The sequence below is a fragment of the Mya arenaria genome, chromosome 4 (assembly GCF_026914265.1).
Source record: "Mya arenaria isolate MELC-2E11 chromosome 4, ASM2691426v1".
Taxonomy (NCBI): Eukaryota; Metazoa; Mollusca; class Bivalvia; order Myida; family Myidae; genus Mya; species Mya arenaria.
In genome coordinates this window covers 47,478,832-47,495,512 of record NC_069125.1, presented here as the reverse complement: position 1 = coordinate 47,495,512, position 16,681 = coordinate 47,478,832, and the positions used below count along the sequence as shown (strand labels likewise).

The following is a 16,681-nucleotide window of genomic DNA, read 5'->3' as shown; positions in this document are numbered from 1 at the left end:
GTTCAGGAATAGACGTTAGAGAGGGCATACCTAAGGGGCGTACTCCGCTCCCCAAGAAAGGGCATACCTAAGGGGCGTACTCCGCTCCCCAAGAAAGGGCATACCTAAGGGGCGTACTCCGCTCCCCAAGAGAGGACATACCTAAGGGGCGTACCCCTCCCCCCAAGGGTCCGCTTGACGTAAGCAATTTGTGAAGACATCAGAAAGACATACAAGTGAACATAACACATCGGTGGCCTTCAAGTAGTGGTGATATTGACTTCATGGCATATCTTGCACATGTTCAAGGATTGCGTTCTGCTACAAGACTGGAGAAAATAACTTTTTTCTCAGTTTTATGGCATGTATGCTTTTCTTGTTTTCAACAAATATCACACGGATGATGGATACATTTTCACCAGTATTGGAAATTGTTGGAAGACGTGGAAACTGTTGTTTATATACGGATGAAGAAACATCAAGAGGACATAATTAAAGGAGGTTGCGCTGTTTGAATTTGTTGTTTTTATGAGTTCACATCGCCTGCACATGATGGCATTTGAAAGGTGTAGTTTTGAGATAGAATGCAAACTTTGAAGACTTTAGTGATGGGGCATGTGCCGGGTGTGCCATCCCCCCTCCCACGGAAGCGTTTGTGTTAACTGTTGGTCATTGCAATTGCTCATTGATCTGTGATAGACTGCAGACTGTGAGCAGAAGTTATTGATTGGCAATTGAAGCCAATTCTATTTCTTTCTCACTTACACTTGTTTGATCAATGTACTTTTCTTTATATTATCAAAGAACATATTTGATGCAAAAATTAAAATATATCAATTGATTTTGTTAATATGTACCTTCAAATGTCCATAAAAGAAATGGTATATGATAGGGTTATTTTTGTATGACATACATAAATATCAATTAAAATATTTCTTTGATAGACACTAACAAGTTCGTATTAAAAGGTACATATTATTGAGATGCGGACAACAGTTTCATAAACGTGATACTTTTAAGCCTAAAATCTGTTTGCTCAATAGCCTATTTCGTCAAGCTAAATAATCTGTGATAGACAACAGTTTCAACGTATTTATAAACGTTGCATTAAAATAGTTCATGATAGACTCCTAAAAAAGTATGGAATACACTATAATATAGTAATATAGCCATTCCTTTTATAACATAAAAGTAAAAAAAAAAATATCACGACAAAGATGAACGACATTAATAATTTTGGTGGCCTCAAGAAAGGTCCGATCATAATTTAGGATAGACAACTGGGCCGACCATTTGTTTACATTCGTAACATATTTTTAAAAATATTTACATTTTAATTATGTCATTTATTCAAAGTGGCACATGAGAAACAGTCTGCCACTCTACTACCGTTGATTACGTTCGACTGTTGCTGATTATATACACTTAAAAACTCATCGGTGACCGTTCCACAACCACTAGCCTGTACTGCTGTAGGCAAGTGCTTGCATGTTTTTGCATTTTTTTGTTTTTGAGGTTTGACCTTAGCTTTTAAATTTGTTACATGTTTGAAAACTCAGAAGACTTTTGCCTCCATTTAGCCCAGCTCTTCTCGTAATTTCTTAAAATATAACTGGATATATTGTCAAGATAATTTATGAAACCAAATGAACAGCAAAAGTATCATATCCCGGAACAACCTATTTTCGACCTCAACCTATTTTCGACCTCAACCTATTTTCGACCGCCCTCTAAATATAGGTAAAACATTTCTATTTTGCATCACTTCCAGTCAAAATAAGCTCAAATTGTTAACCATAACAGTAGAACTGTCAGAAAACTTCATTTGAAAAAGGATGGGAATGCTAGTGAATGGGAGGTCAGTGCGTTGGGCGATGGCTGACTTTGGCCGCACTTCCAGTGTCACTGACATGCTACACACCCTAAAATGGCGCCGCCTAGATCTCCGGCGCATTGACTCCAGATTGTCCCTCATGTACAAAATTACTAACCAGTTGGTGGCAATCCCCATTCAAGATTTCCTCACCCCTCTTACTAGACAATCCCGCCATTACCATCCCTTATCATATAGGTTAATCTCTGCCACAACTGACTACTACAAGTACTCCTTCTTCCCCAGGTCCATAGTACTATGGAATAATCTCCCCCCAGATGTACCCCTCCTTCAAACCCTAGAACAGTTCAATGCTGCTGTCAGCTCCATTGAACACAGTTCACCATAACCTGTTCTTCACTCCTATTTTTAACCTTTTAAACCACTAACAAATGTTTTCCCTTTATATTTGTATTTTGGCCGGAATTCTTTGAACTTCTACTAACAATCTTTGTGGCTTGACGCGCACAAAAATGTCTACGTCCCTGTAAAGGGTTCGACAGTACAGGAAGATAGATAGAAAGATAGTGTTAAAAAAACTTCAGTTTTACTTGAAACAACACAAATTGGTCATTTTTAATTAATGCCAAATTAAACCCTTCATTTCTAATGATTTCAGGTGTGAAATACTTCTTTAAAATCATGTTGTTTTTGTCTGCCAGATTTTACATATCTACCAGAGCCTAAAACCTAAGCCCTATCGTTTTCTAAGTATAGTGCACAACATTAAAAGCGCATTAAAATATGGTATATTGCTTATTCTAAAATTAATGAAATTTATCTACATGTAACTACATTGAATTATGATTGGGCTCTCATTTATCATAAAATTATACATATTGTAGCCTAGGCAGGTATTATGAGGCTCATTCAGAGTTGGTCCAGTGATACCAGGGTTCATGATGGGTGAAATTATCATTTTTACCCATATCATAGCCATTAGAAAGGATGATGCATTCCTTTGCCCCATTTGTGGTGATAAGTAGCTATAAAGTGACTGTATGACAAATGTGTAAACATTTTATTACTTATTTAAAAAATAAAATACTTTACACAATTAAACAAGTTATACAAATTAATATGAAAATGGCTGTGCACATACTTTTGTTGTGAAGAATAGTTTAAGGTCATGGTCGAAAATAGGTTGTATTGAGGTCAAATACAACATGTGACAGCTGCCATTTTGGATGCAAAATGTAAACAACAGACGATTGAAACAGATTTAATTTTTTTTTTCAAAGATGAATGATTGCTTTTAATGGTACACACAAACATTTATCTTTCATTATCACTTATTTATGATTGAAATGTAAATAATCCTTAGGCGGTCGAAAACAGGTTGCTCCGGGATACCATAAAAGTTTTTTGTGAATCCGAGTTTATCAAAACACATCAACTGCACAAAGAAGCTATATAGTAATTGGCGTTCATGGATTTGAAACAGTTTTATGCCGTATTTATCGTTTCAAATATTATTGAATCTTACTTAGAACTGACACATGATAATTGTTTAATGAATGATATTCAAATTTTTGCTGCTTTCAGATAGCTAACAGCTCTCAAGAACGGTAATCATTATGGCCCTTCCAACTATTCCTCAATATTGGACGACACGGAAAAATGTCTACGAACAAAACATCGTGCGACGACGAAATAATGACACAGATTTTAGACAGAAATGGTCAAATACATCAAACTACTTTTTAAAGAATGATATTGAGATGACAAAACAGAGGGCTTGGGAGTCGGAAGATTCCAAAAATGATAGGTATAAAAACTATAAATATAGTTCAAACCATATCAACTTTTGTATTACAGTAAAACTGTATTTTTCTCAACAAATGATTAGTGCCCCACAAAAAAAATATTAAAAAATTACCCTGTCCTTCCATTTACGTTTTTTTTTTAAATAACTTAGCAGCCTTTATCAAATTCATACTACTAAGTATATAATCTACCTCACAGTAATAATACACTATTGTGACAAGCTATGGCCCTTTGTTTACTTAGAAATTATGGTATTTTTTAGTGTTTTGTTCATAACTTAAAAATCATTCAAGATAATAAGTTCAAACTTTTCATACTTGTTTATTTTTTTTATTTTTGGGTCATTAAAGGTTTGTCATACATTCATTCACTGTCAGTTCAAAAACCTAGCTAATATTGTGCTAACTCAAAATGGAATCTTATTTTTGATTATAGAAATTGTCTTTAATTAGTTACTTATAGTTTTAACAGTACCCAGACGAAATGCAATTGCTTTGCTTTAAAAAAAATAATAGTGAAGAATTTGAACAAGCACTGTTCTGTTTGCTTTTAAGCTTTGCTGCCTACCGTAAGGGTAAAGACGATGAACAGAAGAAGAGAAAACTGGAGAAAAGGCGGATAAAGTTGGCCCAAATGCTCAAAGAAGAAAGGGACCAGTATGAGGTAAACCTTGTTTTACTGTTTTTTATGTTTTATTGGTTAAACATAGAAAAAATTGATTAAACAAAGAAAAAAATAAGGGTAAACAGTGCCTTTAGTGACAATGTGTTGGATTCCTTTCAAATGACATTTTCTAGGCCTCAAATAAAATCTACATGTACAATGAAAAAATAAATCAGGAGTTTTATCTTTTGCTCAGTTATGACATATAAGGGTATGACATATATAAGGGTATTAAATCTGAGAATAAATATGTATATTTCAGGCCGAACTAAAAGGATATTCGAAAGATAACTACACAAGGATTGATGAGATGAAGGATAGAGTAGACACACTACGCAGTGCAAGGGAAGAAAAGCGGAAAAATGTATGTCATTTTGTTACATCATGACAGGGTGTTGGGTTGAATAGAATGCTGTTCTGTACTTGTTTTAGCCTTGTTATTGATATTTGTTTAAATGGCCTAAAATTGATCATACAGTGTGCTTTTATGGTAAAATATACATCTTAACTTGATAGGAAACCAAGATAATAAATAGTCAGAACTAGATTAACTACCGATACTAAAATGTTTTAGAGAATTATATTTTACTAAGGTGTAGTATAAGATGCTGTTTTTCATCCACTTTGGGATACATAACAATGCTTATTTTACATTGTTTGTAATCTTCAAATTAAGAGTCAAGGAACTTCGGAAAAGTTTATGTCTATATACTTTTGACCTTATTAGGATTGTGTACTAAATGAACATGTCAATGATTGATCATTAAAAGTAGTTTTTAAGTAATGATGATAAGTCCTTATCATCGCAAAGTACGAAGGAATTGTAAATGATGTTGCTGTTTTCAGGTTGCTCAAGAAAAGTTATACGAACACTGGAGGCAGAACAATCCAGACATGAGGAAGGTACATAGTAATAAATATTTTAATACAGAGCATTGATTTCTAATGTAAGATGTTAAATGGAAGTATTTCTTTATACAGATATATTCAACCTCTCCTTAATTTAGGAAGTAAATCATTTATTGATTAAATATATTTCTATAGATCAGTTATAAAGTCAGATATGGACATGTATATATAATGAAACAAATTAAGTATAAATACATATTATGATAATGTAAATTGTAACACCTCTTGTTAGAGAATAGAATTTCCTTGTATGTTTTATTTATGTTATCAGATAGAATCAGAGCAGCTGAAGGATTATGTTGTGGACCAGTGGCAGGGACAGGTGGTAGAGAAACATGAGGTAATTCTAATCAGATTGGAATTGGGACCATAAGTCAGTTATGTTGCCAACGGCTGGTATTCATAAACAAACTTTCCTTATGATCTTATCTAAAATGATCGAATATGCATAGACTCAACCATCATGATTTGCGTCAAACAGATATCAAGATGTTTAATGTTAAAACGTTCGTGTTGACTCGTAACTTCTGGGATGATAGCTCGATTTTGGTTCCCTACTGGGTAAATGTTCACCTCATCTGTGCAGAAAGAACACCTAAAAGTTGTTCTTATGACCCTCATTGTACAGGCTGTTAAACTATAGATCTTACCTTAACAGATCTTATGTGAAACGCTGATATCAAACAGTCTAAGATCAAATTGTGATTGTATAACTGTAACTTACTCATGTGAACATTAAACTGCTAACAATGCCAATGATGATGAAAAATATAATTATTTTATTTAACCATGTGAAATTAGAACTGTCTAAACAGACCAAGCAGGGAAAACCCTATTCAAAGGTCTAAGAAACCAAGCATCCATGGTTAGGCACTTATCCTATCCCACACATCACCTTGTGAATCCATAGCAGGGCAATACATGTTTTTGGTCTGGGAATGTTTTTCACACTTTCTGGCAGGAAACATACAAAAATACCACCATGCCCTTCAAATATCTGATCTTTGCTCCATGTGTGTGAGCTATTCTTTTCAAGAAGCGGTGTATGGGAGTTCTTGTTATTCTTTCCAAGCATGTTTGGGAGTAATACCCTTTTTAGGGCAGGAAAATCAAATGCTCAGTAATAACCATATTTTATCTCCAAGGGAAGAAAGACTACTGAATGTACTGTTAGAGAGCAGTAACAGATTGGAAAGTACTGAAAAATTATCATTTTCAATAAAATTGGAAGTTTTTGTATGGAAATGAATGAAAATGCTTTAAGAAATAGACAGAAAAGAGAAAAGTTTATTTTTCGGGTCCATTTTTTTATGAAATAATGAATATTATTTTTTCAATTCTTTCTTTCAATACAGAATTTAGGATTTTTTTTACCGTGGAAAAAGTATTAATGTTTAACCATTAGGAATTGGACCAAACTTCTGCCCCAAATTGTTCAAGAAAAAACACTGCATGCTCTTTAACCTTATGATGCAATACTGCGCAGGAGTAATGTGAAGAGTAAGGAGTAAAGTTCTAATTACACTGTACTCGCACAATTTTATGTAAATGATGGACTTCATGTATTGCAATTAAAAATGTTGTTTTTCGGTATGTAGCGCCTGGACTCTGCACGGAAGGAGCGTGAGGCCCTGGAAGCTGAAATGGAGGAGGAACGACAAGCGGCAATGGCTCGAGACCGACAGAGGATGGAGGAGAAAGTGGAGGAAGAGAGACGCTTTAAGGAGACGCTCAAACAACAGATGCTTGAGTTACGTGCACGGGATGCAGAGGTATGGTGTCGTGGATAATTTGATGATTTCTGCATAAAATATTTTATTTTCATTGCAATGCACTAATACATTTATGTATGCAGAAAATTATGTATATATGCATAATGCAGGCATGTCATAAACCTGAACCTCTTTACAAAGGATTACAATAAGTAGTAAAAAAAGAAATATATATACATATGTATATAAAACGGGTCAGCGTAGTCATCCACATGCTTTAAGTACTCAGGTTATGTTAATTTGATACAGGCTGAAATGTTACGCAAGGAGGAGGAAGAACTGGCCCGGCAACAATGGGAGCTTGAGGATCTCGAGGATCAGCGCAGGAAAATGGAGGAGGTCCGCAAAAACCAGGACTTTGGGTATGATTGTGAAGTGTTTACATTGTAGTATAGTTTATAGCATCATTGTTGTCCTTGCTTAGCTTTGGTGTCTGTTAATTCCACTTTATAAACATATCATTAATTTTGGAATAGGTGACTGATGTTACAAATCAGATAAACAGTATTGTAAGGTTAATAATTACTGGTGGAACGATTATCTAGTAGAATCTTGAATCGATGTTTAGGCTATCGAGTAGAATCTTGAATCGATGTTTAGGCTATCAAGTAGAATCTTGAATCAATTCTTGAAGAATCTTTCATAGTATATATTTCTTTATAATTATGAACACAAAATATAATGTTAAGGAAGTCTACATATATCTCTTACATGCTGTTCATTAGACAAAATAAATAGTTATGTTTTTCTAAACCAGCAGGCAAGACAGTTTAATTTGCCATTTGTGTAAATTTTGTGTTAATTTTTTCTGCCTATTAATTTTATGTACATGTATGGCACCATTGGTACAAAAATGGCAAGTAAACTTTATAAGGTAATCAACAGTTTTAAAGAATTAAAAAAAGCAAAAACACAACAACGGTTGTTTTGTGTCAACCTACCGAATGTTGTCCGTGTAAGACTGTAACTGTGACTTTTATTTAAATGTAAATTTTGTATGCCATGTATTTCAAGTAGTAGTACTGGCAAGGTATGATCAGCAGTGGCTTTATAATTGTCAAGTTACGCCCCCTTATCAATTTAATTGAATAACTAAATGGGTTGCATCTTCTGTGTGATGCTCTGGCTTGACTCTGTTTGACAATGGTTGTTGATACGATTTTTCAGAAAGTTTCTTTAAAAGCATGCAGTTTTCTGAAACTTTAAAGACACTGCAAATTTCATTCCCTTGGCAGAGTTTATTGTTTCTCTAAAATAGATAATTTTTGCTTGGTTGAAAAAACAACAACATGTTTTCATTGTTTTTTTATTATAAGAAAACATAAATGTTGTTCATACTGAGTCAGTCAGGATTGTTGAAACTGTCTTGAAGAAATGAACTTTTGTTGTTATTCTGAACTAGATTCATACCATGCCTAGATTAGTTGATTGTAGGAGTGCTAGGAGTCTAAAACAATGTGAAAACAGTTCTCTGCAGGGGTTATTCACTAAGAATATGGCATATCCTACAGTTCATGGAGAATTTGCACCTAGATTCTATGAACAAACATCCTATACTTATATATAACGGTGAGGACATGTTGTTCCAGCAACCATCCCACTAATTATCAAGGATATAAGTAGACAATATTTTGTGTGTGTTTTTTTTTGTAATTTCAAAGTAAAAATCTTCCTTAACTCAAAATATGGAGAAATGTTGCAGGTTTAGTGAGTCTTCGTCAAATCTGACTTAATCCATGATTTAAGCTTGATTGTCCCATCATTTTCCTATTTTCTGATCAAATTTGATGCTTTGATAATGTCCATTTCAGGCGTGTTTTGTTAAAACAGCACATCGCACAAATGAGGCGGCACTCGAAACAAGTTCAGGAAGAATTGGTAACATCATTTTGTAATTGATCGAATCATTATATTAAAATATATGGTATAACAAAACTAGGGCATGGATGAGTACCCTCAGGCCATGTACATTTTGGCGGGTTCCTGGGTACATTTATAGTACCCAGTACCTGATCAATACAACAATGAACCTAACAGTACAGCATTTACCTATACAATATAGTACGAGAAAATATAGCAAAAAAAAAATAATGGTTTTTAAAAATTATTACATGTTTTTAGCTCACATGAACACCGGCACTATGTAATTTTATTTGACATTGAAGCAATAAAAAAATCCAAACTGTTGTTGTTTCAAACAATATGATTCTATATATTTAGTATTCTTTGTGGAGTTTATTCCACGGGTAAATATGTATCTAGTACCATGTATTTGTGTTCAAAATTTCTACGATTCCATGCCCAGTTGAAGCATACTTGTTTCATGTGAACTATCTTTCACATATAAGTAAGATAATTTTTGTTTTGTTTTCTGCAATTTTGTTGTGTTGTTATTACCTGCACTTCATATTTTAACTCACATGTACACAATAAGATCAGTCATAGTTAGTAATCATTTCTCCTTCTTCGCTATCTCATGATCATAACCTTAAATGCAGCCATTTATGAAGTTGCTGTAAATGCTTATGCTTATGTTAATGATTGTACAAGAAGGGTAAGATAGATAATTAATTATGAACTTAATATACATGCAGTAACTTCCCTTCCGTTAATAATTTTTGTAAAGGATTTGTACTGTCAGATCTTCTACAAAACTATGGTCAGGCTTCAAGTTGTGAGAAGGTCCTTGCAGATGCCTGATGGATGATGGATTGACTGTAAAACGTTTGTTGTCTTTTATACAGGAGTTGGACCGTCAGATCCTGGCCGCCCTGGTGGAGAAAGAGGAGGAATTACAACAGGCCCAGACTGCCCGTCGGGAGAAGGCCCAGGCTGATGCCTCGTGGATGATGAAGGTAACAGTTTTAACTTGCCTGATTTTAAAAGAGAAAAAAGTTGAGATTTTGTCATTTTCAGTAGCATCATCCTGTTAAAGCCTTAGCATTAAACATTCCAACTGTGAACTAGTACCAATATATAACTGATCAGTACAAATTAAAACAGTGTCTCTGTAAGGAGGTTTATAACCAATTATACATTTATAACATGAACACACATACAACCTGGAAGAGCTGGACAACTAAAGAAAGGGCTTACAGGATGCCTTTAACTATGTGGGTTAACTTATGAAAGGCTAATAGAAGAACTTTTCAAGATAGTCACAGGAAACTTTACATATGCTACCAATGACATGGTGCATATGTGTCAATTGTGTCATTGTGTTAAATGCTGCCTTTTAGCTAGTCTGATTTCCAAAGAAAAAGGTTAAGGTATAATCATAGCCAGTGATATCTTCGCTGTTTTGAACATCGGCATGGTGGGAATAATTTAGTGTGCCATAACATTAAAGCTATTCATGTGCATTTGAGTTTAAATATTGTCTTCCAATGTGCCACTTGTGAAATATGAGTTTTGGCACTCACACAGTAAAATATACTGCGATCATGCACTAAAACATATAATCATTTATCCTCCATTTATTGTAGTATACATTTACCTTGATTACGTTGTTAAGAGAATATAAGAATATAGTAGGAATTCTTGCTGACTGTTTTTTGCAGGTTGTTGAGGATCAAATCAAGGTAGAGAAAGCCCGAGAGGCCGAGCTGGATCTCCTCTATCAGTGAGTACAAGTTAAATGTAAACTCAAAGTCACAAGGGCCACCTTATCACTGAATGTACAGCAAACCATCATATGATCAAGAAAACTAGTTGATATACTACCCCATTGTCAGAAATTGAATAAATTTCTTTACTTGCAAATTCAAAGTTACAGAGAGTAACATTACCAACCAAAGGAAATATATCTGATTGTAACCAAAAATAAAATTTTAACCAAAAATAAACTAGTTTTATAGTATTATATGCTTCAGAGTATATCCTTGTTTCTGATTGCATTATCCATGTACATATATGTTTCAGGGACGAGGCAGCTCGTATGTGGCAGAAGAGGGAGGCCGAGTGGGAAAAGGAGAGACGGGCACGGGAACGACTCATGAGGGAGGTCTGTATACCAACAATGTTCATCTTTGATAATATGCTTTTGAGTAACCAGTCCCCATAACTTCTTCTGTGACTGCAAAAAACAGGCATGCATTTGTATCTTCTTGTGAGTAGTAGCAAAATGGGAATTTACTCATGCATCTGCATTTATTGTGGTATGACCTAAAAGATTAAGTGACCTGTGGGCTAAAATTAAAGCAGAACCTACAATCTTTTACATATTTGGCAAGATATAATTCCTAAAAACAATCTACTATGAAGTAACTATGAACTATATTACGGTGTTTAAGATTTTAAGATGTTTTAAAAAAGCTTCAATTCTTTTTATTGAAATTTTGATAAAAGTTATTGTTTGATTTTATTTTACCGCAAGCAATTATCAATCATCATTGATTATTGTTGACTTAAGTTATCAATCTTTGTTTTATCCCTATATGACACTAAACAGAAAAGGATCTGTTCATTCCCTGCTTGAGTATAGATTTTGTTCACTTTCTTAATCTAATACATTACTTAAATGTGTCTAGGTATTTGTAAAATTTAACCAGTCAGAAAATATCATCAAATTCACATAAGAACGTAATTGTGACTTCACCCACAACCCAGTCATTGAAATTATACATGAGTCATTGTGACAATATACTGGTAATTTCAGTCACAAGGTTAAAGGGTGATGTCACCATTTTGTTACATGTTTTTAAGGACAACTTTCATTAACTAGTGTATAGTACAAGTAAATAGTGTTGTAATTTATTCGCGCGATAGTTATTGAATGTTTAAGCTACTCCTACTAGTTACCGTTCTAATATGGGAGTTGACTTGTAGACGAAGCAAAGACAACGCTCATACCCTACTCATGAACCCATGTTACAAGTTTAGAAATCTAGTCCAAATGGTTACTTCCATGAACCTCAATAGTGGATCAACAGCAATACAAATTTGTGCTAGAGCTGTAAGTTTTAATACAAATATGGCACAAACCATTTATGTTAAAGCTGTAAGTTTTAATATAGTGTATGTTGTTTTAGCTTTATATGTTTATAACTTCTTCAGCAATGTCAAGAACCAAAGGTGGCCAGTTAGTGTATAAAGACAATAAAAGTTGTTTTTTTAGTTTAATATGTGTATGTGTCATAAATTAACCAATATACACCATCTGTACCACATGCCAGACACATTTGTAAAGAAATTGCTAGTATTTGGAAAAAGCTTGGATATTGTTTAGTATAGAGGGCAGTGCCATTAATAATCCTAGGATTGATTAAGAAATGAGAAGAGAGTTAAAACAGTGCAGTACTATATCTACTTTCAAACTGTCTAATGCCTCTCCTAGTAGGTACAGAAATACATCTAGGTGTGAAACTATCCTCAAGCTTATAATTGTTGTTGTTTGATATGATGGACAGTTGAATCTCCTACTTGTTGCTGAAGACATTCCTAAATAAGGGTTTGTTTACCATCAGTTTGCATGTACAGTTTGAGGGACAAACATGAACATGATCTAAATTAAATGACAGAGTGATGCAGATAGAATCTGTTTCCTTTCAGTCCTTGAATATCCCTTATTCCTCCCTGTAAACAAGTCTCATATCAAGGAATATGCATTTTCCAAGGTACAATCCAAATGCTACTGGTATACACTAGTTATGACAAGTCACTCATTGAACCCTCTGTTCTTCTCCATAGGTTATGGAGGCTCGAAGTGACCAGATTGATGATCGAATGGAACAGGTACGTCAACGGAAGGCAGAGTCAATTGAACATCGGGAGCAACTTCTCCGTGAGCTGGAAATCGCAAACCAACTCACAAAACGGGATGTCCAGAAACAGGAGGCTGAGAAGGAACAACTTAAGCTGGATTTGAGGGAACAGGTGAAAAGAACGCTACATTAAACACCGATTATTCGATATTTTATTTTTTTCACAAGCAATCATAGACTTAAATATTTTTTAGGCTTTTCATGATTTTTTTTATCATTATACATTTTAAGATAATTTATTATGCATTTTATTGTAGTTGCCCAGAAAATCACTACCTTTCATGCAGTCTTACAGATCATTTCTGATTCTTGCAAAAGCAATAGGAAATGCAGAAAACGTTAGAAATATACAAATTTGTATCCTGTCAATATGAATCACAGTATAAGCCCAGGAGCCTAAAAATGATTTTTTTGCTGGAATTAATTTCAATATATAAATGGAAAAAGTATACAGGCTGAAAATGATATTACTTTTCATACAATATGATGATATAAGCGCAGTGTTTATCACCTTTTGTCACCATAGTGACTTGTACTGTTGAGCAATTAATTGAGTTGCCCAGGTCAGTTAGCTCAGTTGGTATAACACCTGACTTGCAAGCAAATTCAGATTGAGTTCCCAGACTGGACACATACTAATTAATTAATTAGCCTATGACATTTACATATGTCTTTTCCTCCCCTACAGTTGACTGCGCGGAAGGCTGTGGAGGAGGATGTGCGTGATGCGGAGTCGCGGGCCCTGGCAGAGCAGCAAGCTGAGGAGCAAGAGTACATGGACTTCTTGCAGCAGGAAACACAGCGACTCAAACTGCGGGGTTTCACCCCCAGGGTAGGTTCTCTATGGTGTTGTGTGTAATTATGGATTATAAAGATCAGGAAAAGGCTTGAAGTAATAGGCCATCTACATAGAATTCTAACTGGCTGAATTCACTTAGATATATTTAACTTGGCCTGTGACTGGTACCTATATTGAAAACATGGGTGACTAGTTCAAAAGATTTAAGAAAATAATTTTTTGTCTTAAACTAAGCTAGACATAATGCTTGAGTAAAGAATTTAAAGCTATAAAAAGGAAAATCTTATCACCCAAGCTATTTTTGTTTCCATGGGAAGATTCTGTTCTAATAGCGCCGAAAGGGGGACAAAAGCTGTCAAAAAGAGATTTAATAAATCTTCAGAGATATTTTTAAACAACCAAAACAAAACATGTAGCAGTTGGAGAGTATATCTTGGATACCTTTAGTTTTTTCAAGATACCGTCATGATCTGACCTTCTTCATCTGTTGAGATATGCCATATGTTTGCCGGAACTGTAAACTTCAGCTCCTTTTTAGTTAGAAACATACCAGTTACAATTGAAACTCTTTCTGCACAATTGATACATCACAAAAACCTGACTGATTTCCAAAAGAATCTTTATGTGATTTTTTGAAAACAAAGCAAAAGTTGTGACTGTCTAAGTTCTACTCCTGTCTGAGATCTATCCCCGTATTGATATAAAATTTATAATAAATAAAACATAACAAGCATATTTTGTTTAACTTTCTTTATATTGCTTCTTTCAGCGTCACGGAAAACAGGCTTGGACATAGGACAGTCACTCTGCGGAATATGTAACTGTATCTAAGCTAGACTTTCATCACCCTGGGGAATAGGTTACAACTGGAAGCACAGATCTGTGATATTAGTGAAACCTATTTGGTTTGTGCACTCAGCGACCAACTCTACTCTTATTATTTTGTGTCTAGGTAGATTAGATTCTACTTAACAAGTTAAGATATGTCAAGAAAAGTTGAAACATGTTTAAATCCTATATGTTGTAAAATCTACTGATAATGGTGTTTTCTTGTGAAAACTTATATACTTACAAGTACTTAATGCAACTATGTTGTACGGTATTTGACTATAAAATGTATAATATGTAGTTTCATTTACTGGATTAAAACACTAAGAAGACACATTATTACATAGTAAAATACATTATAATGACGCACTATTTTGTTTTATGACGTCAATTTAACATCGCACAATGATACTTGTTATGATGTGACATCAGCAGAATTGTATTTTGCAATATGTATAGGTTGAAGATTTATGATGAGTTTAATATAAATGAAGATTCACTTCAGAAACACTCCATTCTTTGAATCATCCCAAAGTTTTAGACTTTTTACATCTCACTGACAATAGTGACATTTAAAAAAAAGGGTATCATTATGATCTATTTTGTTCCACTTTGTAGCACAACCAGCAAAAATAGGTCTTATTGATGATATTTAAATTGTCAGTCTTTGGCATCCTATCAAACATTTTATTTATTAAAAAATGTAACATGGACCTTAAACATAATGTCACACCATGGACACTTCAACTCCATTCTTAGTCACAGAAAATGATGACATCACATTTCCCGATTACATCAAATGTACTTTTTACTACAAGGACCTATTTCTGGTTGCTGTGGCCTCCTTTAACAACCTAGGTGTTATTTGTACATTAGTAGATGTTTGAACACTATTCATCATTACAAGATATCTCCTTGCATAGCATCTACAGATATCATTCTACATCAGGTTATCTGTCATCTTCATTTTAAAATATATTTCATTTGTGTTTTCATTTCAGTTTTATATTCAAATGTGATATTTATTTTATTATTAAATTATTTGATGCTTGATGTTGTATTTTTAAGTACTGTGTATTAGAGCAGGAAAGATGGTCACTAGGAGAAATAGAAGGGACTTTATAAAGGTCGAAAAAGAAATAAAAAGACACAAAACTAATGTTAGAGGTTACAAATAAACATTTGACAAATATGAGTTACTCATATGATAATCACTGCACCAATTTCTCATATTCAAGAGCAAAAGTATTTTATCATTATGTGACAGAGAGAACATATTGTGTAACATCTTAAGATTTAACATGATGGGCAGATCATTCAGAACTTTATATTAAAGTTGTTTTCTTTCAAATCTTTATTACTCACTAAATTACATGGACACAATTTAATTGTGGTCTGCATGCTTCTTACATATTTTGAGACAACTGTTTCAGCTGTGCTTGTATTGGCTGGAAATCTAGCTAATTATGTTATATTGTTTTGAAATAAGGTATTTGGTACAACATGTACTAGAATAAACTATGGTAAAATCTTAATGATTAAGAAGGGTGAAGTGAGGGAGATTTTTCTTAATGATAAAGATGTTTAGTTGTTAAACTGCAAGGCCGATAAGTGATTACGTTGACTGGAACTATAGGTTATATTTCATATTTCTTTACAATAAGCTCTATAGGGGTTGATGGTTAATATACACTTATGAAACAAGGATATTCTCCCATTGATGCACTTTGAAAACATAGAAACTAATTTGAATTGATACTAAATAAAAGTGTGAAGTGCCAGAGCGCTCAGTAACTTCTGTATTGATAATACCCTGTGTATCGTATGTGTGTGTATCATAGGTCTAGTGGATGTATGTCTGTGTATCATACGTCTAGTGGATGTATGTCTGTGTATCATAGGTCTAGTGGATGTATGTCTGTGTATCATAGGTCTAGTGGATGTATGTCTGTGTATCATACGTCTAGTGGATGTATGTCTGTGTATCATACGTCTAGTGGATGTATGTCTGTGTATCATAGGTCTAGTGGATGTATGTCTGTGTATCATAGGTCTAGTGGATGTATGTCTGTGTATCATACGTCTAGTGGATGTATGTCTGTGTATCATACGTCTAGTGGATGTATGTCTGTGTATCATACGTCTAGTGGATGTTTGTCTGTGTATCATACGTCTAGTGGATGTATGTTTGTGTAATGTTTCATCGAAATGTGGCACTTGCAGCAGCGTATCGTACATACTAGAGACAAGAACAAATAGCTCAAGGTTGTGGTCAAGTGAATGCTTATATTTGTAATTCTGTTTAGCGTTCGGTGAATGAAGTTCTGAG

General features: G+C 34.1%; 1 protein-coding gene across 1 annotated transcript; it reads left to right on the top strand.

Annotated features, from left to right (window-relative positions):
* Positions 1-1,243: 1,243 nt before the first annotated feature.
* On the top strand, positions 1,244-15,405 carry LOC128229849 (trichoplein keratin filament-binding protein-like). Its single transcript, XM_052941702.1, has 15 exons — positions 1,244-1,455; positions 3,398-3,620; positions 4,174-4,282; positions 4,545-4,646; positions 5,129-5,185; positions 5,463-5,531; positions 6,790-6,963; positions 7,213-7,325; positions 8,775-8,841; positions 9,708-9,818; positions 10,524-10,585; positions 10,885-10,966; positions 12,652-12,837; positions 13,414-13,557; positions 14,294-15,405. The coding sequence occupies exons 2-15, from the start codon at positions 3,430-3,432 to the stop codon at positions 14,318-14,320; spliced, it is 1,494 nt and encodes a 497-aa protein (XP_052797662.1). The 5' UTR covers positions 1,244-1,455; positions 3,398-3,429; the 3' UTR covers positions 14,321-15,405.
* Positions 15,406-16,681: the final 1,276 nt, after the last annotated feature.

Bases quoted from the DNA above. Each gene is read 5' to 3' on its own strand.
- LOC128229849 (XM_052941702.1), top strand. From the start codon at position 3,430: ATGGCCCTTCCAACTATTCCTCAATATTGGACGACACGGAAAAATGTC. The intron at 9,819-10,523 runs GTAACAGTTTTA...TGTTTTTTGCAG, and splicing joins ATGCCTCGTGGATGATGAAG to GTTGTTGAGGATCAAATCAA. The intron at 10,967-12,651 runs GTCTGTATACCA...TCTTCTCCATAG, and splicing joins GGGAACGACTCATGAGGGAG to GTTATGGAGGCTCGAAGTGA.